The sequence below is a fragment of the Excalfactoria chinensis genome, unplaced genomic scaffold, assembly GCF_039878825.1.
Source record: "Excalfactoria chinensis isolate bCotChi1 unplaced genomic scaffold, bCotChi1.hap2 Scaffold_325, whole genome shotgun sequence".
In the NCBI taxonomy this organism is placed as follows: Eukaryota; Metazoa; Chordata; class Aves; order Galliformes; family Phasianidae; genus Excalfactoria; species Excalfactoria chinensis.
Window position 1 is genome coordinate 106,234 of NW_027315613.1, and position 25,607 is coordinate 131,840.

The following is a 25,607-nucleotide window of genomic DNA, read 5'->3' on the forward strand; positions in this document are numbered from 1 at the left end:
CACCAAGATGGCCGCCAGCAACATGACAGACCCCACCAAGATGGCCGCAAGCAACATGGCCGCCGACACAACCAACATGGCCGCCACTACAGCTTCCACCAACATGGCCGCCAGCAACATGGCCGCCTCCAAAACCAACATGGCCGCCACCACGACCAACATGGCCGCCGTCACCACCAACATGGCCGCCCTCACTATATCTGCCACACCCAACATGGCCACCACCACCACCAAGTCGGCCCCAACCAACATGGCCGCCGCCTCAACTAACATGGCCGCCAGCCCCAACATGGCCGACCCAACAAACATGGCTGCCAGCACGACCAACATGGCCGCCAGCTCCAACATGGCCGCCCCCCCAACCAACATGGCCGCCGCCTCCAACATGGCGGCCGCCACAACCAATATGGCCGCCCTCACCATACCTGCCACAGACAACATGGCCACCATCCCCAACATGGCTGCCAGCCCCAACATGGCAGCCACAACCAACGTGGCCGCCACAGCCAAGATGGCCGCCAGACCCAACATGGCCGCCTCAACAACCAACATGGCTGCCGACACGACCAACATGGCCGCCCTCACCATACCTACCACACCCAACATGGCCGCCAAACCCAACATGGCCGCCAGCCCCAACATGGCGGTCTCCACAACCAACATGGCCACCGCCACAACCAACATGGCCACCCTCACCATACCTACCACACCCAACATGGCCGCCAGCCCTAACATGTCGGCCTCCACAACCAACATGGCTGCCGACCCGACCAACATGGCCGCCCTCACCATACCTACCACACCCAACATGGCCGCCAGACCCAACATGGACGCCGCCACAACCAACATGGCCGCCCTCACCATACCTACCACACCCAACATGGCCGCCAGACCCAACATGGCCGCCAGCACGACCAACATGGCCGCCCCCACCATATCTACCACCCCCAACATGGCCGCCAGCCCCAACATGGCCGCCGCACCGGAAGTGCCTTCCACGCCCCTCCCCCTTCTCCGGGCTCTACTTCCGGTTCCGTACCTGCACACCCTGGCTCGCCATTGGCTCCACGAGGACTGCCCGGGATTGGATCCGGCGGCCATCTTGGTTGGCCTGCGTCCAATCAGAGCTCAGATCGTCTGCAAGTCCCGCGGCCTTTTAGCCGGCCTCCCGTTCGTCGACGCCATCTTGGACGAGCTCCATTGCACCGCCCAATGGCGACTTCCGGAAGGAAGTCACGTGACCCCCGACACGGAAGTAGCTCTTCTTAAAGGGGAAGCGTCCCGGCTTTTACAAGGGGAAAGGTTGATCTTGGAGGTCCTGAGCCGATGTAGCGGGACGGCGACGGCCGCCATGATGGCCGTCAAGATGGCCGAGGATTCAAGATGGCGGGGGGTGATCGGTGGAACCCGGAAGACGACGCCCGGCTTCCGATTGGTGGAGAAATACGGATTGAAAGTGGGAGGAGCCGACCCGCATCGCTACGACCTGGGAGGGATGGTCATGGTGAAGGATACGCATAGGGATGCTGCCGCCATGGGGATGAAGGAGGTAAAGTACTTCCGGGTTGGGGGGGGAGGCACTTCCGGGGTGATGGGAAGCATTTCCGGGTGTCTAAGAGGAACTTCCGGGGATCTAAGAGGCACTTCCGGGTTCTGGGAGGCACTTCCGGGTTTCTAAGAGGAACTTCCGGGTGTCTAAGAGGAACTTCCGGGGATCTAAGAGGAACTTCCGGCCTCTAAGAGGAACTTCCGGGGTGGGAGAGGCACTTCCGGGGGTCTGTGAGGCACTTCCGGGTTCTGGGAGGCACTTCCGGGTTCTGTGAGTCACTTCCGGGACTCTAAGAGGCACTTCCGGGGGTCTGAGAGGCATTTCCGGGTTCTGGGAGGCACTTCCGGGCTCTAAGAAAGACTTCCGGGAGTCTGAGAGGCACTTCCGGGCTCTAAGAGGCACTTCCGGGGGTCTGAGACACTTCCGGGGGTGTGAGAGGCACTTCCGGGCTCTAAGAGACACTTCGGGGGTCTGAGGGGCACTTCCGGGTGTCTAAGAGGAACTTCCGGGGATCTAAGAGGAACTTCCGGCCTCTAAGAGGAACTTCCGGGGTGGGAGAGGCACTTCCGGGCTCTAAGAGGCACTTCCGGGGTGGGAAAGACCCCATAGATCCCCCATTGACCCCAATTGACCCCCATATAACCCTATAGATCCCCCTATATAACCCCATATAACCCCATATACCCCCATATCCCCCTATATAACCCCATATACCCCCATACACCCCTATGTCCCCCCATATCCCCCCATATCCCCCCATATACCCCCATATCCCCCCATATCCCCCCATATACCCCATATAACCCCATACACCCCTATCTCCCCCCATATACCCCCTATGGCCCTATATCTCCCCATATAACCCTATAGATCACCCCATATACCCCATATACCCCCATATAACCCCATATACCCCCATATAACCCCATATAACCCTATAGATCCCCCCATACCCCCCATATACTCCCATATAACCCTATAGATCCCCCCATACACCCCATATAACCCCATATAACCCCATATAACCCCATATAACCCCATATAACCCCATATACCCCCATATAACCCCATATAACCCCATATAACCCCATATAACCCCATATACCCCCATATAACCCCATATAACCCCATATACCCCATATTCCCCCATATAACCCCATATAACCCCATATAACCCCATATAACCCCATACACCCCCATACACCCCTATGTCCCCCCATATAACCCTATAGATCACCCCATACACCCCTATATAACCCCATACATCCCCCATATACCCCCCATATCCCCCCATACACCCCCATATCACCCCATATAACCCCATATCACCCCATACACCCCCATATAACCCCATACACCCCTATGTCCCCCCATACACCCCATATCCCCCCATATCCCCCCATATAACGCCATATAACCCCATATAACCCTATAGATCCCCCCATATACCCCCATACACCCTATGTCCCCATATCCCCCCACATAACCCATATAACCCCATATAACCCTATAGATCCCCCCATATACCCCATACACCCCTATGTCCCCCCATATACCCCCATATAACCCCATACCCCCCCATATAACCCCATATAACCCCATACACCCCTATGTCCCCCCATATACCCCCATATACCCCCATATACCCCCATATACCTTCATATAACCCCATATACCCTGTATATAACCCCATATCCCCCCATATAACCCTATAGATCCCCCCATATACCCCCATATAACCCTATAGATCCCCCCATATCCCCCCATATAACCCTATAGATCCCCCCATATCCCCCCATATAACCCTATAGATCCCCCCATATACCCCCATATAACCCTATAGATCCCCCCATATACCCCCATATAACCCTATAGATCCCCCCATATACCCCCATATAACCCTATAGATCCCCCCATATACCCCCATACACCCCTATATACCCCATACACCCCTATATACCCCATACACCCCTATATACCCCCATACCCCCCATATAACCCCATATAACCCCATATAACCCCATATAACCCCATATAATCATCCCATAGATCCCCCATTGATACCAATAGACCCCATACACCCCCATATAACCCCATATCTCCCCATATAACACCCATAGATCCCCCATTGACCCCAGTAGTTCCCCATATACCCCATATAACCCCATATAATAACCCCATACACCCCTATGTCCCCTATGTCCCATATCCCAGCTGGCCGTTTCCGCTCGCGCTGCAGCCGGTTTCAGTCGCCGCCTGGAGGTGGAATGTGGCAGCGCAGCCCAGGCCCTGCAGGCAGCGCAGGGGGGGGCCGACATCGTCCTATTGGACAACATGGAGCCGCAGGTAACGACTATGGGGGGACACATAACTCAGTGCTATGGGGCTGACCCATAAGTGAGAGCTATGGGGGGAACCATAAGGGAGTGCTATGGGGCTGACCCATAAGTCAGTGCTATGGGGCTGAGCCATAAGGGATTGCTATGGGGTGACCCATAAGTGATTGAGTGCTATGGGGCTGACCCATAATGGGGCTGACCCATAAGTGAGTGCTATGGGGCTGACCCATAAGTGCAGGGAGGGGCCGACATCGTCCTATTGGACAACATGGAGCCACAGGTAACGCCTATGGGGGGACACATAACTGAGTGCTACGGGGCTGGATATGGGGCTGAGCCATAAGTGACTGCTATGGGGCTGACCCTATGGGGCTGACCCATAATGAGAGCTATGGGGCTGAGCCATAAGGGACTGCTATGGGGCTGACCCATAAGTGAGAGCTATGGGGCTGAGCCATAATGAGAGCTATGGGGCTGACCCATAAGTGACTGCTATGGGGCTGAGCCATAAGGGATTGCTATGGGGCTGAGCCATAAGGGGTCATAATGGGGTGACCCATAAGTCAGTGCTATGGAGCTGACCCATAAGGGATTGCTATGGGGCTGAGCCATAACTGAGTGCTATGGGGCTGACCCATAGTGAGAGCCCATAATGAGTGCTATGGGGCTGACCCATAAGTGCAGGGTGGGGCCAACATCGTCCTATTGGACAACATGGAGCCACAGGTAACGCCTATGGGGGGAACCAATAGGGACTGCTATGGGGGGACACATAAGGGACTGCTATGGGGGGACACATAACTGAGAGCTATGGGGGGACACATAAGGGGCTGCTATGGGGGGACACATAAGGGATTGCTATGGGGGGACACATAAGAGGCTGCTATGGGGGGACACATAAGGGATTGCTATGGGGCTGACCCATAAGTGAGTGCTATGGGGCTGAGCCATAATGAGAGCTATGGGGCTGACCCATAAGTGAGTGCCCATAATGAGAGCTATGGGGCTGAGCCATAAGGGAGTGCTATGGGGTTGACCCATAATGGGGCTGACACATAAGTGAGTGCTATGGGGCTGAGCCATAATGGGGCTGACCCATAAGTGATTGACTGCTATGGGGCTGACCCATAAGTGAGAGCTATGGGGCTGACTCATAATGGGGCTGACCCATAAGTCAGTGCTATGGGGCTGAGCCATAATGAGAGCTATGGGGCTGACCTATAAGTGAGAGCTATTACGGGGTCATAATGGGGCTGACCCATAATGAGAGCTATGGGGCTGACCCATAAGGGACTGCTATGGGGGGACACAATAGGGACTGCTATGGGGCTGACCCATAATGAGAGCTATGGGGCTGACCCATAAGTGAGTGCCCATAATGAGAGCTATGGGGCTGACCCATAAGGGATTGCTATGGGGCTGGATATAGGGCTGACCCATAATGGGGCTGACCCATAATGAGTGCTATGGGGTGACCCATAAGGGACTGCTATGGGGGGACCCATAAGGGAGTGCTATGGGGCTGACCCATAAGTGAGAGCTATGGGGCTGACCCATAAGGGATTGCTATGGGGTGACCCATAAGGGAGTGCTATTATGGGGTCATAATGGGGCTGACCCATAAGTCAGTGCTATGGGGCTGACCCATAATAAGAGCTATGGGGCTGACCCATAAGTGACTGCTATGGGGCTGAGCCATAAGGGATTGCTATGGGGCTGAGCCATAAGGGGTCATAATGGGGTGACCCATAAGTCAGTGCTATGGAGCTGACCCATAAGGGATTGCTATGGGGCTGAGCCATAACTGAGTGCTATGGGGTGACCCATAAGTGAGAGCCCATAATGAGAGCTATGGGGCTGACCCATAAGTGCAGGGTGGGGCCGACCTCGTCCTATTGGACAACATGGAGCCAAAGGTAACGCCTATGGGGGGACACAATAGGGACTGCTATGGGGGGACACATAAGGGAGTGCTATGGGCTGACCCATAACTGAGTGCTATGGGGCTGACCCATAAGTGAGAGCTATGCTGCAGTCCCATAAGTGACCACTAGGTGGCGCTGTATAATGGATCTCTATGGGGCAATGCCATAAGTGGCCACTAGGTGGCGCTGTATAATGGATCCCTATGGGGCGATACCACAAGTGACCACTAGGTGGCACTGTATAATGGCTCTCTATGGGCCGATCTCTTATAGGGCCGCCCTATAAACCCTTATAGGGCCGCCCTATAGACCCTTATAGGGCCGCCCCATAACCTGTGGTGTCTCCCATAGGAGCTGCAGCCCCATAAGTGACCACTAGGTGGCGCTGTATAATGGCTCTCTATGGGGAGATACCATAAGTGACCACTAGGTGGCGCTGTATAATGGCTCTCTATGGGGAGATACCATAAGTGACCACTAGGTGGCGCTGTATAATGGATCTCTATGGGGCGATGCCATAAGTGACCACTAGGTGGCGCTGTTTAATGGCGTTCTATGGGGCAATGCCACATAATGGATCTCTATGGGGCGATGCCATAAGTGGCCACTAGGTGGCGCCCCATAATTGAGTCCTATGCTGCAGTCCCACAAGTGACCACTAGGTGGCGCTGTTTAATGGCGTTCTATGGGGAGATACCATAAGTGACCACTAGGTGGCGCTGTATAATGGATCTCTATGGGGCGATGCCATAAGTGACCACTAGGTGGCGCTGTTTAATGGCTCTCTATGGGGCAATGCCATAAGTGACCACTAGGTGGCGCTGTTTAATGGCTCCCTATGGGGCAATGCCACGAGTGACCACTAGGTGGCGCTGTTTAATGGCTCCCTATGGGCCGATCTCTTATAGGGCCGCCCTATAAACCCTTATAGGGCCGCCCTACAGACCCTTATAGGGCCGCCCCATAACTGATGGGGTCTCCCATAGGAGCTGCAGCCCCATAAGTGACCACTAGGTGGCGCTGTTTAATGGCGTTCTATGGGGTAATGCCACATAATGGATCTCTATGTGGCAATACCATAAGTGACCACTAGGTGGCGCTGTACAATGGCTCTCAATGGGGCAATGCCACATAATGGCTCTCTATGGGGCAATGCCATAAGTGACCACTAGGTGGCGCTGTATAATGGATCTCTATGGGGTGATGCCATATAATGGCTCTCTATGGGGAGATACCATAAGTGACCACAAGGTGGCGCTGTATAATGGCTCCCTATGGGCCGATCTCTTATAGGGCCGCCCTATAAACCCTTATAGGGCCGCCCTATAGACCCTTATAGGGCCGCCCCATAACTGATGGGGTCTCCCATAGGAGCTACAGCCCCATAAGTGACCACTACCACAAGTGACCACTAGGTGGCGCTGTATAATGGATCTCTATGGGGAGATACCATAAGTGACCACTAGGTGGCGCTGTTTAATAGCGTTCTATGGGGAGATACTATAATGGATCTCTATGGGGAGATACCACAAGTGACCACTAGGTGGCGCTGTTTAATGGCTCCCTATGGGCCGATCTCTTATAGGGCCGCCCTATAAACCCTTATAGGGCCGCCCTATAGACCCTTATAGGGCCGCCCCATAACCTGTGGTGTCCCCCATAGGATCTCCACGCGGCGGCGGCGCTGGTGAAGGCCCAACACCCCTCGGTGCTGGTCGAGGCCAGTGGGGGGATCACGATGGAGACGCTGCCCCTTTATATGGGGCCCCACGTGGACGTGGTGTCTATGGGGTGGCTGACACACAGCGCCGGCCCCATTGACTTCACATTGAGGGTTATAGGGCCTTAATGGGATCCTTATGGGGTTATAGGGCCTTAATGGGGTTATAGGGTCCTTATGGGGTCTTATGGGGTTATAGGGTTCTTATGGGGTTATGGGGTCCTTATGGGGTCTTTATGGGGTCCGTATGGGGTTATGGGGTCCTTATGGGGTCCTTATGGGGTTCTTATGGGGTCCTTATGGGGTTATGGGGTCCTTATGGGGTTATGGGGTCCTTATGGGGTCCTTATGGGGTTATGGGGTTCTTTATGTCTATGGGGTGGCTGACACACAGCGCCGGCCCCATTGACTTCACATTGAGGGTTATAGGGCCTTAATGGGGTCCTTATGGGGTCTTATGGGGTTATGGGGTTATAGGGCCTTAATGGGGTTATGGGGTCCTTATGGGGTCCTTATGGGGTCCGTATGGGATCCTTATGGGGTTATAGGGCCTTAATGGGGTTATGGGGTCCTTATGGGGTCCTTATGGGGCCTTAATGGGGTTATAGGGCCTTAATGGGGTTATGGGGCCTTATGGGGTTATGAGGTTCTTATGGGGTCCTTATGGGGTTATAGGGCCTTAATGGGGTTGTGGGGCCTTAATGGGGTCCTTATGGGGCCTTAATGGGGTTATGGGGTTGTTATGGGGTTATGGGGTTATAGGGCCTTAATGGGGTTATAGGGCCTTAATGGGGTTATGGGGTTATAGGGCCTTAATGGGGTTATGGGGTTCTTATGGGGTTGTGGGGTCCTTATGGGGTTATGGGGCCCTTACAACCCCATTGGACCCCATTGGACCCCATTGGACCCCACCAGAACCCCATTGAACCCTATTGGACCCTATTAGACCCCACCAGAACCCCATTGGACCTCATTGGACCCTATTGGATCCCATTGGACCCCATTGGACCCCACCAGAACCCCATTAAACCCCATTGGACCCAATTGGACTCACCAGAACCCCATTAAACCCCATTGGACCCTATTAGACCCCACCAGAACCCAATTGGACCCCATTGGACCCTATTGGACCCCATTGGACCCCACCAGAACCCCATTAAACCCCATTGGACCCTATTAGACCCCACTAGAACCCCATTGGACCCCATTGGACCCTATTGGACCCTATTGGACCCCACCAGAACCCCATTAAACCCCATTAAACCCCATCGGACCCTATTGGACCCCACCAGAATCACATTGGACCCTATTGGATTCCATTGGACCCTATTGGACCCCACCAGAACCCCATTGAACCCTATTGGACCCTATTAGACCCCACCAGAACCCCATTAAACCCCATTGAACCCCATTGGACCCCATTGGACCCCATTGGACCCCACCAGAACCCCATTGAACTATATTGGACCCCACCAGAACCCCATTAAAACCCCATTGAACTATATTGGACCCCACCAGAACCCCATTTAAACCCCATTGGACCCCATTGGACCCCATTGGACCCCACCAGAACCCCATTTAACCCTATTGGACCCCACCAGAACCCCATTAAACCCCATTAGACCCCATTGGACCCCATTGGACCCCATTAAACCCCATTGGACCCCATTGGACCCCATTGGACCCCATTAAACCCCATTAAACCCCATTGAACCCCATTGGACCCCATTGGACCCCACCAGAACCCCATTAAACCCCATTGGACCCTATTAGACCCCACTAGAACCCCATTGGACCACATTGGACCCCACTGGACCCCACCAGAACCACACTGGACCCTATTGGATCCCATTGAACCCCATTGGACCCCACCAGAACACTATAGAACCTCATTGGACCCCACTGAACCCCATTGAACCCCATTGGACCCCACCAGAACCCCATTAAACCACATTGGACCCCATTGGACCCCACCAGAATCCTATAGAACCTCATTGAACCCCATTGGACCCCATTGGACCCCACCAGAACCCCATTGGACCCCATTGGACCCCACCAGAACCCTATAGAACCTCATTGAACCCCATTGGACCCCATTGGATCCCACCAGAACCCCATTGAACCCCATTGGACCCCACCAGAACCCCATTAAACCCCATTGAACCCCATTGGACCCCATTGGACCCCACCAGAACCCCATTAGCCCCATTGGACCCCATTGGACCCCACCAGAACCCCATTAAACCCCATTGGACCCTATTAGACCCCACCAGAACCCCATTGGACCTCATTGGACCCTATTGGATTCCATTGGACCCTATTGGACCCCACCAGAACCCCATTGGACCCCACCAGAACCCCACTGGACCCCATTGGACCCTATTGGACCCCATTGGACCCCACCAGAACCCCATTAAACCCCATTGGACCCTATTAGACCCCACCAGAACCCCACTAGACCCCATTGGACCCTATTGGACCCCATTGGACCCCATTGAACCCCATTGGACCCCATTAAACCCCATTAAACCCCATTGAACCCCATTGGACCCCATTGGACCCCACCAGAACCCCATTAAACCCCATTGGACCCTATTAGACCCCACCAGAACCCCATTAAATCCCATTGGACCCTATTGGACCCCACCAGAACCCCATTGGACCCCATATAACCCCATTGGACCCCACCAGAATCCCATTAAACCACATTGGACCCCACCAGAACCCCATTGAACCCAATTGGACCCCACCAGAACCCCATTGAACCTCATTGGACCCCACCAGAACCCCATTAGAACCCCATTGGACCCCATTGGACCCTATTGGACCCACTAGAACCCCATTAAACCCCATTGAACCCCATTGGACCCCACTGGACCCCATTGGACCCCACCAGAACCCCACTGAACCCCATTGGACCCCACCAGAACCCCATTGAACTATATTGGACCCCACCAGAACCCCATTTAAACCCCATTGGACCCCACCAGAACCCCATTGGACCCCATTGGACCCTATTAGACCCCATTGGACCTCATTGGACCCTATTGGATTCCATTGGACCCTATTGGACCCCACCAGAACCCCATTGGACCCCACCAGAACCCCACTGGACCCCATTGGACCCTATTGGACCCCATTGGACCCCACCAGAACCCCATTAAACCCCATTGGACCCTATTAGACCCCACCAGAACCCCATTGGACCCATTGGACCCCATTAAACCCCACTGAACCCCATTGGACCCCATTGGACCCAATTGGACCCACCAGAACCCCCCCCCCCCCCTTATATCATTAAACAGAGCCATGGAAAACACATTGCTTTATTGAATATAGGGGGGGGGGGGGGTCCCCCTATTTGGGGTTGGGGTCCCCCTGTTATAGGGTGGGGGGGGGGTCCCACTATTATGGGATGGAAGGGGGGGGGGGGGGGGGGGTGGGGGGTCACTCCCCTTCTTTGTCCTCGCCGTGGGTGATGACGTAGCAGATGTTCTTATAGTCCACGTTGCCGGCCACGTCGGGGGGGAAAGCGGCCCACATGTTCTTTATCTATGGGGCAGGGGGGGGTGTAATGGGGGGGGGGGGTCTTAATCTATAGGGCAGGGGAGAGATATGGGGTCTGGGGGGGGTCTTAGGGGGGAGATATGGGGGGATATGGGGGAGATATGGGGGGATATGGGGGGTAATAAGGGGGATATGGGGGTATTGGGGGGTCCTATGGGGAGATATATGGGGATCTGGGGGTCCTATGGGGGGATATGGGGGGATATAGGGGGATATGGGGGGATATGGGGGGTCCTATGGGGGGATATGGGATTTATGGGGGGTAATAAGGGGGATATGGGGGGATATGGGGGGATATGGGGGTATATAGGGGAGGATATGGGGGGATATGGGGGGATATGGGGGGATATAGGGGAGGATATGGGGGGATATGGGGGTATTGGGGGGTCCTATGGGGAGATATGGGGGATATGGGGAGATATGGGGGGATATGGGGGGATATAGGGGGGATATGAGGGGAGATATGGGGTCTGGGGGGGTCTTAGGGGGGGATATCGGGGAGATATGGGGGGATATAGGGGGATATGGGGGGATATGGGGGGTAATAACGGGGATATGGGGGGATATGGGGGGTAATAAGGGGGGAGATATAAGGGGGGGGGGGGTCATAAGGGGGAGATATGGGGGAATATGGGGGTCCTATGGGGGGATATGGGAGTATATGGGGGGATATGGGGGGATATAGGGGTCCTATGTGAAGATATGGGGGGGATATGAGGGAAGATATGGGGTCTGGGGGGCTCTTAGGGGGGGATATGGGGGGTGGGGGGGGTCTTAGGGGGGAGATGATATGGGGGGATATGGGGGGATATGGGGGTATTGGGGGGTCCTATGGGGAGATATGGTGGGATATGGGGGGTCCTATGGGGGGGATATGGGGAGATATGGGGGGATATGGTTGGATATAGGGGGATATGGGGGGATATGGGGAGTTATGGGGGGATATAGGGGGATATGGGGGGATATGAGGAGATATGGGGGGATATGGGGGGTCCTATGGGGGGATATGGGGAGATATGGGGGGATATGGGGGTATTGGGGGGTCCTATGGGGAGATATGGGGGGATATGGGGGAGATATGGGGGGATATGGGGGTCCTATGGGGAGATATGGGGGGATAACGGGGGTCCTATGGGGGTATTGGGGGATATGGGGGGTAATAAGGGGGGAGATATGGGGTCTGGGGGGGTCTTAAGGGGGAGATATGGGGGGATTTGGGGGGATATAGGGGGGTATGGGGGTCTTAGGGGGGGATATGGGGTCTGTGGGGTCCTGTGAGGGGATATGGGGAGATATGGGGGTCTAAGGGAGGGTCTTAGGGGGGGAGATATGGGGGGATATGGGGGGATATGGGGGGATATGGGGGTCCTATGAGGGAGTATGGGGGGTTCTATGGGGGGATATGGGGAGATATGGGGGGTAATAAGGGGGATATGGGGGGATATAGGGGTCCTATGGGGGATATGGGGGGTAATAAGGGGGGATATGGGGGAATATGGGGGGATATAGGGGGATATGGGGGGATATGGGAGGATATGGGGGTCTGGAGGGTCCTATGGGGGGATATGGGGGGTAATAAGGGGGATATGGGGGGATATGGGGTCCTATGGGGGGATATGGGGGTATATGGGGGGTCCTATGGGGGGATATGGGGAGATATGGGGGGATATGGGGGGATATAGGGGGATATGGGGGGTAATAAGGGGGATATGGGGGGATATAGGGGAGGATATGGGGGGATATGGGGGATATGGGGGGTCCTATGGGGGGATATGTGGGTCCTATGGGGGGATATGGGGGGTAATAAGGGGGATATGGGGGGTGGGGGGGGTCCTATGGGGAGATATGGGGGTCAAAAGGGAGATATGGGGTCTGGGGGGGTCTTAAGGGGGAGATATGGGGGGATATGGGGGGATATGGGGGTATTGGGGGATCCTATGGGGGGAGATATGGGGGTCTGGGGGGTCCTATGGGGGGATATGGGGGGTGTAGGGGGTCTTAGGGTGGAGATATGGGGGGATATGGGGAGATATGGGGGGATTATGGGGGGATATGGGGGGTAATAAGGGGGATATGGGGGGTCCTATGGGGGGGATATGGGGGTCTGGGGGGTCCTATGGAGGGTGGGGGGTCCTATGGGGGGGATATGGGGGGTCCTATAGGGGGATATGGGGGGATATGGGGGGATATGGGGGGATATGGGGGGTCCTATGGGGAGATATGGGGGGATATGGGGGGATATGGGGGGTCCTATGGGGAGATATGGGGGGATATGGGGGGATATGGGGGGTCCTATGGGGAGATATGGGGAGATATGGGGGGATATGGGGGAATATGGGGGGTCCTATGGGGAGATATGGGGGGATATGGGGGTCTGGGGGGGTCCTATGGAGGGTGGGGGGTCCTATGGGGGGATATGGGGGGATATGGGGAGATATGGGGGGTCCTATGGGGGGATATGGGGATATATGGGTGGATATAGGGGGTCCTATGGGGGGATATGGGGGGGGTGGGGGGGGGGTTGGGGGTCTCACCTCCTCTGGGGTGAAGCGGTCGCACTGGGTGGTCAGCAGCTCCTCCAGGCTGTGGGGTGGGGGGTCAGTATGGGGTGACCCCATAGAGACCCTATAGGGCCCCATTGAGCCCCCATTGACCCCATAGACCCCATTGACCCCATTGACCCCATAGACCCCATAAGAACCCATTGACCCCATTGACCCTATAGACCCCATTGACCCCATAGACCCCATAGACCCCATAGACCCCATAGACCCCATTGACCCCATAGACCCCATAGACCCCATAGACCCCATAGACCCCATTGACCCCATAGACCCCATAGACCCCATTGACCCCATTAACCCCATAGACCCCATTGACCCCATAGACCCCATAGGTCCCATTGACCCCATAGACCCGATTGACCCTATAGACCCCATTGACCCCACAGACCCCATAGACCCCATTGACCCCATTGACCCCATTGACCCCATAGACCCCACAGACCCCATTGACCCCATAGACCCAACAGACCCCATTGACCCCATTGACCCCACTGACCCCACTGACCCCATAGACCCCATTGTCCCCATAGACCCCATTGACGCCATTGACCCCATTGACCCCATAGACCCCACAGACCCCATTGACCCCATAGACCCCATAGACCCCACTGGCCCCATTAACCCCATTGACCCCATTGACCCCACAGACCCCACAGACCCCATTGACCCCATTGACCCCATAGACCCCATTGACCCCATTGACCCCATAGACCCCATAGGCCCCATTGACCCCATAGACCCCATAGACCCCATTGACCCCATTGACCCCAATAACCCCATTGACCCCACTGACCCCATAGACCCCATTGACCCCAATAGACCCCACTGACCCCATAGACCCCATTGACCCCATAGACCCCATAAGCCCCATTGACCCCATAGACCCCATAGACCCCATTGACCCCATAGACCCCATAGACCCCATAGACCCCATTGACCCCATAGACCCCATTGACCTCATTAACCCCATAGACCCCATTGACCCCATAGACCCCATTGACCCCATTAACCCCATAGACCCCATTGACCCCATAGACCCCATTGACCCCATTAACCCCATAGACCCCATTGACCCCATAGACCCCATTGACCCCATAGACCCCATAGACCCCATAGACCCCACTCACAAGCTCTTCTTAATGGATCCCTTCCCATCGGGGTCCAGCACTTTGAAGGCCCCCATGATGACGTCCTCGGGGTCAGCGCCTGCAATGGGGCAGGGGGGGGTTGGTTATGGGGTGAGGGGGGGGTCTATGGGGCAGATGGGGATCTATGGGGCTGATCTATGGGGCAGGGTGTGGATCTATGGGGCAGGAGGGGGATCTATGGGGCAGGAGGGGGATCTATGGGGCAGAGTGTGGATCTATGGGGCAGAGTGTGGATCTATGGGGCTGATCTATGGGGTAGATGTGGATCTATGGGGCAGATATGGATCTATGGGGCTGATCTATGGGGCAAAGGGGGGATCTATGGGGCAGAGTGTGGATCTATGGGGCAGGAGGGGGATCTATGGGGCAGAGTGTGGATCTATGGGGTAGGGTGTGGATCTATGGGGCTGATCTATGGGCCAGATGTGGATCTATGGGGCAGAGTGTGGATCTATGGGGCAGAATGGGGATCTATGGGGCTGATCTATGGGGCAGAGTGTGGATCTATGGGGCTGATCTATGGGGCAGATGTGGATCTATGGGGCAGGGTGTGGATCTATGGGGCAGAATGGGGATCTATGGGGGTGATCTATAGGGTAGATGTGGATCTATGGGGCAGATATGGATCTATGGGGCAGAGTGTGGATCTATGGGGCTGATCTAAGGGGCATATATGGATCTATGGGGCAGAATGGGGGATCTATGGGGCAGAGTGTGGATCTATGGGGCAGATATGGATCTATGGGGCAGAATGGGGGATCTATGGGGCAGGGTGTGGATCTATGGGGCAGATATGGATCTATGGGGCAGAATGGGGGATCTATGGGGCAGAGTGAGGATCTATGGGGCAGGGTGTGGATCTATGGGGCAGAATGTGGATCTATTGAGCAGAGAGGGGATCTATGGGGCTGATCTATGGGGAAGATGTGGATCTATGGGGCAGATGTGGATCTATGGGGCAGAGTGTGGATCTATGGGGCAGAATGGGGGATCTATGGGGCAGAATGGGGATCTATGGGGCAGGAGGGGGATCTATGGGGCAGAGTGTGGATCTATGGGGCAGAATGTGGATCTATGGGGCTGATCTATGGGCCAGATGTGGATCTATGGGGCAGATGTGGATCTATGGGGCAGAATGGGGATCTATGGGGCTGATCTATGGGGCAGAGTGTGGATCTATGGGGCTGATCTATGGGGCAGATGTGGATCTATGGGGCAGGGTGTGGATCTATGGGGCAGAATGGGGATCTATGGGGGTGATCTATAGGGTAGATGTGGATCTATGGGGCAGATATGGATCTATGGGGCAGAGTGTGGATCTATGGGGCTGATCTAAGGGGCATATATGGATCTATGGGGCAGAATGGGGGATCTATGGGGCAGAGTGTGGATCTATGGGGCAGATATGGATCTATGGGGCAGAATGGGGGATCTATGGGGCAGGGTGTGGATCTATGGGGCAGATATGGATCTATGGGGCAGAATGGGGGATCTATGGGGCAGAGTGAGGATCTATGGGGCAGGGTGTGGATCTATGGGGCAGAATGTGGATCTATTGAGCAGAGAGGGGATCTATGGGGCTGATCTATGGGGAAGATGTGGATCTATGGGGCAGATGTGGATCTATGGGGCAGAGTGTGGATCTATGGGGCAGAATGGGGGATCTATGGGGCAGAATGGGGATCTATGGGGCAGGAGGGGGATCTATGGGGCAGAGTGTGGATCTATGGGGCAGAATGTGGATCTATGGGGCTGATCTATGGGGCAGATATGGATCTATGGGGCAGATGTGGATCTATGGGGCAGAATGGGGATCTATGGGGCTGATCTATAGGGTAGATGTGGATCTATGGGGCAGATATGGATCTATGGGACAGAATGGGGATCTATGGGGCAGAATGGGGATCTATGGGGCTGATCTATGGGGCAGATGTGGATCTATGGGGCTGATCTATGGGGCAGAGTGTGGATCTATGGGGCTGATCTATGGGGTAGATGTGGATCTATGGGGCAGATATGGATCTATGGGGCAGAATGTGGATCTATGGGGCTGATCTATGGGGCAGATGTGAATCTATGGGGCAGAATGGGGATCTATGGGGCTGATCTATGGGGCTGATGTGGATCTATGGGGCTGATCTATGGGGCTGATGTGGATCTATGGGGCTGATGTGGATCTATGGGGCAGAGTGTGGATCTATGGGGCTGATCTATGGGGCTGATGTGGATCTATGGGCAGAATGGGGATCTATGGGGCTGATCTATAGGGCAGATATGGATCTATGGGGCTGATGTGGATCTATGGGGCAGAGATGGGATCTATGGGGCAGAATAGGGATCTATGGGGCTGATCTATGGGGCAGGGTGTGAATCTATGGGGCACAGTGTGGATCTATGGGGCAGAGGGGGGATCTATGGGGCTGATGTGGATCTATGGGGCAGGAGGGGGATCTATGGGGCTGATCTATGGGGCAGGTCTGACCTTTGAGCTTCTCCCCGAACATGGTGAGGAAGACGGTGAAGTTAATGGGGCCGCTGGCCTCTTTAATCATGGCGTCCAGCTCCTCGTTCTTCACGTTCAGCCGCCCTATAGGAGCCGTGGACACGCCCCTTTTAGGCCCCGCCCCCTTCATAGGCCACGCCCCCTCCATTAGGCCACGCCCATTCATAGGCCACGCCCCCTCCATTAGGCCCCGCCTCTTCTTAGGCCCCGCCCCCTTTAACCCGTTTGGGCCCCGCCCACTCCATTAGGCCCCGCCCCTTCATTAGGCCCCGCCCACTCATAGGCTCCGCCCCCTTTAACCCCACATAGGTCCTTTCCCCTTATTTAGGCCCCGCCCCCCTACCCTCTTAGGCCCCGCCCCCTCCATTAGGCCCCGCCCCCTCCATTAGGCCCCGACTCTTCTTAGGCCCCGCCCCCTTTAACCGCTCTTAGGCCCCCGCCCCCTCCATTAGGCCCCGCCCCCTCCATTAGGCCCCGCCTCTTCTTAGGCCCCGCCCCTTCATTAGGCCACGCCCACCATTAGGCCCCGCCCCCTCCATTTTGCCCCACCTCTTCTTAGGCCCCGCCCCCTTTAACCCGTTTGGGCCCCGCCCCCACCATTAGGCCCCGCCCACCATTAGGCCCCGCCCACCATTAGGCCCCGCCCCCCATTAGGCCCCGCCCTCTCCTTTAGGCCCCGCCCCTCCATTAGGCCACGCCCCCTCCATTAGGCCACGCCCATTCATAGGCTCCGCCCCCTTTAACCCCACTTAGGTCCTTTCCCCTTATTTAGGCCCCGCCCCCTCCATTAGGCCCCGCCCCTTCATTAGGCCCCGCCCACCATTAGGCCCCCGCCCCCCATTAGGCCACGCCCCCTCCATTAGGCCACGCCCCCTCCATTGGGCCCCGCCCATTCATAGGCTCCGCCCCCTTTAACCCCACTTAGGTCCATTCCCCTTATTTAGGCCCCGCCCCCTTTAACCCCTCTTAAGCCCCGCCCCCTCCATTAGGCCCCGCCCCCTCCATTAGGCCACGCCCCTTCATAGGCCACACCCCTTCCATTAGGCCCCGCCCCTTCCATTAGGCCCCGCCTCTTCTTAGGCCCCGCCCCCTTAAACTCCACTTAGGTCCTTCCCCCTTATTTAGGCCCCGCCCCCTCCATTAGGCCACGCCCCTTTTAGGCCACGCCCCCTCCATTAGGCCCCGCCTCATCTTAGGCCCCGCCTCCTCTTAGGCCCCGCCCCCCTTTAACCCGTCTTAGGCCCCGCCCCCTCCATTAGGACCCGCCTCTTCTTAGGCCCCGCCCCCTTTAACCCGTCTTAGGCCCCGCCCCTTCATTAGGCCCCGCCCACCATTAGGCCCCGCCCCCCCATTAGGCCCCGCCCCCCCATTAGGCCCCGCCTCTTCTTAGGCCCCGCCCCCTTTAACCCCACTTAGGTCCATTCCCCTTATTTAGGCCCCGCCCCCTTATCCCCTCTAAGGCCCCACCCCCTGAATTAGGCCACGCCCACCGTTAGGCCACGCCCCTTCATAGGCCACGCCCCCTCCATTAGGCCACGCCCCCTCCATTAAGCCCCGCCTCTTCTTAGGACCCGCCCCCTTTAACCCGTCTTAGCCCCCGCCCCCTCCATTAGGCCACGCCCCCTCCCTTAGGCCACGCCCCTTCATAGGCCACGCCCCCTCCATTAGGCCACGCCCATTTTAGGCCCCGCCCCCTTCATAGGCCACGCCCCCCTCCATTAGTCCCCGCCCCCTTTTCCCAGTTAGACCCCGCCCTCAATTCTAGGCCCCGCCCCTTCCTTAGGCAATGCCCCCTCGTTAGGCCCCGCCCCCTTCTCAGGCCCCGCCCCCTCTCTATAAGCCACGCCCCTTCGATTAGGCCACACCCCCTTTGTTAGGCCACGCCCCCTTCACTTACCCTATTTAGGCCCCGCCCCCCTCATTAGCCCCCCAATCCCATAGGCCACACCCTCTTTAGGCCACGCCCCCTCTCTCTAATCCCCGCCCCCTCGTTAGGCCCCGCCCCCTCCATTAGGCCCCGCCCCCTTTAGCCCCCTCCTTAAACCCCGCCCCCTTCCATCAGGCCACGCCCCCCAGTAGGCCCCGCCCCCTTCCATTAGGCCCCGCCCCCAATTTAGCCCCGCCCACCACCATAGTCAAGGTCCCCCCATTTAGGCCACGCCCCCAACATTTGGCCCCGCCCCCTCTTTAGACCACGCCCCCTTCACTAGGCCCCGCCCCCTCAATAGTCCTCCATTAGGCCCAATCCCCTTCAATAGGCCCCGCCCCCTTTCTTTGGCTCCGCCCCCTCTTAGGCTCGCCCCCTTCATTAAGTCCCGCCCCCTGCATTAAGCCCCGCCCCCTCCATTAAGCCCCGCCCCCTCCATTAAGCCCCGCCCCTCCATTAAGCCCCGCCCCCTACCCATTAAGCCCCGCCCCCCTCCATTAAGCCCCGCCCCTCCATTAAGCCCCGCCCCTTTCATTAAGCCCCGCCCCCTCCATTAATCCCCGCCCCTCCATTAAGCCCCGCCCCCTGCATTAAGCCCCGCCCCCTCCATTAAGCCCCGCCCCCCTCCATTAAGCCCGGCCCCCCTCCATTAAGCCCCGCCCCCTCCATTAAGCCCCGCCCCTCCATTAAGCCCCGCCCCCTCCATTAAGCCCCGCCCCCTCCATTAAGCCCCGCCCCCTCCATTAAGCCCCACCCCCTCCATTAAGCCCGGCCCCCCTCCATTAAGTCCCGCCCCCTCCATTAAGCCCCGCCCCCTCCATTAAGCCCCGCCCCCCTCCATTAAGCCCCGCCCCCTCCATTAAGCCCGGCCCCCCTCCATTAAGCCCCGCCCCCTCCATTAAGCCCCGCCCACCTCCATTAAGCCCCGCCCCCTCCATTAAGCCCCGCCCCCTTCATTAAGCCCCGCCCCCTCCATTAAGCCCCGCCCCCTCCGTTAAGCCCCGCCCCCTACCCATAGCGGCGAAGGTTTCCCGCAGGTCGTCCTTATCAATGATGCCATCCCGGTTCTGATCAATCACTGTGAAGGCCTATGGGGTCAATGGGGTCAATGGGGTCTATGGGGTCAATGGGGTCAATGGGGTCAATGGGGTCTATGGGGTCTATGGGGTCAATGGGGTCAATGGGGTCTATAGGGTCAATGGGGTCAATGGGGTCAATGGGGATAATGGGGTCTATGGGGTCAGTGGGGTCAATGGGGTCAATGGGGTCAATGGGGTCAATGGGGTCAATGGGGTCAATGGGGTCAATGGGGTCTATGGGGTCTGTGGGGTCAATGGGGGCAATGAGGTCAATGGGGTCAATGGGGTCAATGAGGTCTATGGGCTCTATGGGGTCTATTGGGATCTATGGGGCCAATGAGGTCAATGGGGTCAATGGGGTCTATGGGGTCAATGGGGTCTATGGGGCCTATGGGGCCTATGGGGTCAATGGGGTCTATGGGGTCTATGGGGTCTACGGGGTCAATGGGGTCAATGGGGCCAATGGGGTCAATGGGGTCTATGGGGTCAATGGGGTCAATGGGGTCAAAGGGGTCAATGGGGGCAATGGGGTCAATGGGGTCTATGGGGTCTATGGAGACTCTATGGGGTCAGTGGGGTCAATGGGGTCTATGGGGGCATTGGGGTCAATGGGGTCTATGGGGGCAATGGGGGCAATGGGGTCAATGGGGTCTATGGGGTCTATGGAGACTCTATGGGGTCAATGGGGTCAATGGGGTCTATGGGGGCATTGGGGTCAATGGGGTCAATGGGGGCAATGGGGTCAATGGGGTCTATGAGGTCAGTGGGGTCAATGAAGTCAATGGGGTCTGTGGGGTCTATGGGGTCAATGGGGTCAATGGGGTCAATGGGGTCTATGGGGTCTATGGGGTCTATGGGGGAAATGGGGACAATGGGATCAATGGGGTCTATGGGGTCTATGGGGTCAATGGGGTCTATGGGGTCTATGGGGTCTATGGGGCCTATGGGGGCAATGGGCTCAATGGGGTCAATGGGGTCTATGAGGTCAGTGGGGTCAATGGAGTCAATGGGGTCTATGGGGTCAAAGGGGTCTATGGGGGCAATGGGGGCAATGGGGTCAATAGGGTCAATGGGATCAATGGGGTCAATGGGGTTAATGAGGTCAATGGGGTCTATGGGGTCACTGGGGTCAATAGGGTCAATGGGGTCAATGAGGTCTATGGGGTCAGTGGGGTCAATGGGGTCAATAGGGTCAATGGGGTCAATGGGGTCTATGGGGTCAATGAGGTCAATGGGCTCAATGGGGTCTATGGGGGAAATGGGGTCTATGGGGTCAATGAGGTCTATGGGCTCTACTGGGCTCTATGGGGTCTATTGGGGTCTATGGGGCCAATGGGGCCAATGGGGTCAATGGGGTCAATGGGGTCAATGGGGTCAAAGGGGTCAATGGGGTCAGTGGAGTCAATGGGGTCAATGGGGTCTATGGGGTCAATGGAGTCAATGGGGTCAATGGGGTCAAAGGGGTCAGTGGGGTCAGTGGGGGCAATGGGGGCAATGGGGCCTCAATGGGGTCTATGGGGTCAATGGGGCTCTATGGAGTCTCTATAGGGTCTATAGGGCTCTATGGGGTCTCTATGGGGTACATAGGGCTCTATGGGGTCTCTATGGGGTCCATAGGGCTCTATGGGGTCAATGGGGGCTCTATAGGGTCTATTGGATTCTATGGGGTCTCTATGGGGTCCATAGGGCTCTATGGGGTCTCTATAGGGTACATAGAGCTTTATGGGGTCTCTATGGGGTCTATAGGGCTCTATGGGGTCTCTATGGGGTCCATAGTGCTCTATGGGGTCTCTATGGGGTCTATAGGACTCTATGGGGTCTCTATGGGGTCCATAGAGCTCTATGGGGTCTCTATGGGGTCTATAGGGCTCTATGGGGTCTCTATGGGGTCCATAGGGCTCTATTCCCCCCCATAACCCCCCCTATATCCCCCCCCTCCCCCCATAAGGGACAGCTGCACCCTGAAGGTGTCACCCGACCCCATAGAGGGGACAGCTGGGAACCTATAAATAGGGAGCTTGGAATGGCAGCCCGACCCTATAAGGGACACCGTGACCCTATAAGGAGAAACGAGACCCCATAAGGGGTAATATGATCCCATAAGGGGTACCACGACCCCATAAGGGGGTCCTATAAGGGGGTCCTATAAGGGGGTACCCTATAAGGGGGTCCTATAAGGGGGCACCCTATAAGGGACACCATGACCCTATAAGGAGGAACAAGACCCCATAAGGTGTAATATGATCCCATAAGGGGTACCACGACCCTATAAGGGGGTCCTATAAGGGGGTCCTATAAGGGGGTACACTATAAGGGGTACCATGACCCTATAAGGGGTACCATGACCCTATAAGGAGGAACAAGACCCCATAAGGGGTAATATGATCCCATAAGGGGTACCACGACCACATAAGGGGGTCCTATAAGGGGGTCCTATAAGGGAGACCATGACCCTATAAGGAGGAACAAGACCCCATAAGGGGTAATATGATCCTATAAGCTATCCTAGAAACCCCATAGCTCCCCATAGAGCCCCATAGAAACCCCATAGAGCCCCATAGAGCCCAATAGAAACCCCATAGATCCCCATAGAGCCCCATAGAACCCCATAGAAACCCCATAGAGCCCCATAGAGACCCCATAGATCCCCATAGAGCCCCATAGAAACCCCATAGAGCCCCATAGGAACCCCATAGATTCTCATAGAGCCCCATAGAGCTCCATAGAGCCCCATAGAGCCCCATAGAGCCCCATAGAACCCCATAGAAACCCCATAGAGCCCAGAGCCCCATAGAGCCCCATAGAGCCCCATGGAGCCCCATAGAGCCCAATAGAGACCCCATAGAACCCCATAGAGCCCCATAGAGCCCAATAGAAACCCCATAGAGCCCCATAGAGCCCCATAGAACCCCATAGAAACCCCATAGAGCCCCATAGAGACCCCATAGATCCCCATAGAGCCCCATAGAAACCCCATAGAGCCCCATAGAAACCCCATAGAGCCCCATAGAGACCCCATAGAGACCCCATAGAGCCCCATAGCGCCCCATAGGAACCCCATAGAGCCCCATACAGCCCCCCATCCCCCATAGAGCCCCATAGAGACCCCATAGAGCCCCACAGTGCCCCATTGCTCCCCATAGATCCCCGTAGAGCCCCATAGAAACCCCATAGATCCCCATAGAGCCCCATGGAGCCCCATGGAGCCCAATAGAGACCCCATAGAACCCCATAGAGCCCCATAGAGACCCCATAGAGCCCAATAGTGCCCAATAGAAACCTCATAGAGCCCCATAGAGCCCCATAGAAAGCCCATAGAGCCCCATAGAGCCCCATAGAGCCCAATAGAAACCCCATAGAGCCCCATAGTGACTCCATAGAGCCCCATAGAGCCCCATAGTTACTCCATAGAGCCCCATAGAGCCCAATAGAAACCCCATAGAGCCCCATAGAGCCCCCCATCCCCCATAGAGCCCCATAGAAACCCATAGAGCCCCATAGAGCCCCCCATCCCCTATAGAGCCCAATAGAGACCCCATAGAGCCCCATAGAGACCCCATAGAACCCCATAGAGCCCAATAGAAACCCCATAGAGCCCCATAGAGCCTCATAGAGCCCCATAGAGCCCCCCATCCCCCATAGAGCCCCATAGAGCCCAATAGAAACCCCATAGGGCGCCATAGAAACCCCATAGGGCCCCATAGAAACCCCATAGAGACCCCATACAGCCCCCCCACGCCCATAGAGCCCCATAGAAACCCCATAGAGCCCCATAGAAACCCCATAGAGCCCCATAGAGCCCTATAGAGCCCCATAGAGCCCAATAGATACCCCATAGAGCCCCATAGAGCCCCATAGAGCCCCATAGAACCCCATAGAGCCCCATAGAGCCCCCCATCCCCTATAGAGCCCAATAGAGACCCCATAGAGCCCCATAGAGCCCCCCATCCCCCATAGAGCCCCATAGAAACCCCATAGAGCTCCATAGAGCCCCATAGAGCCCCATAGAACCCCATAGAGCCCAATAGAAACCCCATAGAGCCCCATAGAGCCCCATAGAGACCCATAGAGACCCATAGAGCCCCATAGAAACCCCATAGATCCCCATAGAGACCCATAGAGCCCAATAGAAACCCCATAGAGCCCCATAGAGCCCCATAGAGCCCCATAGAGCCCAATAGAGCCCAATAGAGCCCCATAGAGCCTCATAGAGACCCCATAGATCCCCATAGAGCCCCATAGAGCCCAATAGAGTCCCATAGAGACTCATAGAGACCCCATAGAGACCCCATAGATCCCCACAGAGCCCCATAGAGCCCAGTAGAAACCCCATAGAGCCCAATAGAAACCCCATAGAGCCCCATAGAGCCCCCCATCCCCCATAGAGCCCCATAGTGCCCCATAGAGCCCCATAGAACCCCATAGAGCCCAATAGAAACCCCATAGGGCGCCATAGAAACCCCATAGGGCCCCATAGAAACCCCATAGAGCCCCATAGAGCCCCATAGAGCCCCATAGAGTCCCATAGAGCCCCATACATCCCCCCCCATTGAATGAAGCCCCCCATTAAAGGCACCTCTTTGAACTCCTGGATCTGGGTCTGGTCGAACATGGAGAAGACATTGGAGGAGCCTTCGGCTGCGCGACGCTTCGCCTTCTTGGGGGCCTATGGGGGGGGGGGGGGTTAATATGTGGGGCTGGGGGGGTCTATGGGGTCTATGGGGGTCTATGGGGGCCTATGGGGGGGGGGGGTTAATATGTGGGGCTGGGGGGGTCTATGGGGTCTATGGGGGTCTATGGGGGCCTATGTGGGGGGGGGTTAATATGTGGGGCTGGGGGGTTATATGGGGGGTCTATGGGGTCTATTGGGGTCTATGGGGGCAGAAAATGGGGGGGGGGGTTAATATGTGGGGCTGGGGGGGTTATATGTGGGGTGGGGGGGGTCTATGGGGGTCTATGGGGTCCATTGGGGTCTATAGGGTGGGGTCCATGGGGGGTCTATGGGGTCTATGGGGTCTAATGGGGGTCTATGGGGTGCAGTCCAGGGGGGTCTATGAAGTCTATGGGGGTCTATGGGGTCCATGGGGGGGTCTATGGGATCTATGGGGTGGTCTATGGGGTCCACGAGGGTCTATGGGGTCTATGGGGTGCTGTCCATGGGGTCTATGGGGTCCATGGGGGTCTATAGGGCGGGGTCCATGGGGGTCTATGGGGTCTATGGGGTTGCTATGGGGTCCATTGGGGTCTATTGGGGTCTATTAGGGTCTATGGGGGCAGAAATGGGTG

At 56.5% G+C, this 25,607-nt stretch overlaps 1 protein-coding gene across 1 annotated transcript; it reads right to left on the minus strand.

The window, feature by feature from the left end:
• Positions 1–10,980: 10,980 nt before the first annotated feature.
• LOC140264835 (myosin regulatory light chain 11) lies at positions 10,981–24,981 on the minus strand. The gene is made up of 6 exons (XM_072360735.1): positions 24,898–24,981; positions 20,255–20,330; positions 17,295–17,399; positions 14,792–14,870; positions 13,635–13,683; positions 10,981–11,085 (listed from the first exon to the last, which is right to left on the minus strand). Exons 1-6 carry the CDS (start codon positions 24,931–24,933, stop codon positions 10,981–10,983), a joined length of 450 nt encoding a protein of 149 aa, XP_072216836.1. The 5' UTR covers positions 24,934–24,981.
• Positions 24,982–25,607: the final 626 nt, after the last annotated feature.

Excerpts from the sequence above, each read along its gene's own strand:
- LOC140264835 (XM_072360735.1), bottom strand. The coding sequence starts at position 24,933 with ATGTTCGACCAGACCCAGATCCAGGAGTTCAAAGAG. Across the intron at positions 17,400-20,254 it reads GGAAACCTTCGCCGCTATGG|GGCGGCTGAACGTGAAGAAC; the intron begins GTAGGGGGCGGG and ends CGGCTCCTATAG. Across the intron at positions 14,871-17,294 it reads GTTCGGGGAGAAGCTCAAAG|GCGCTGACCCCGAGGACGTC; the intron begins GTCAGACCTGCC and ends GCCCCATTGCAG.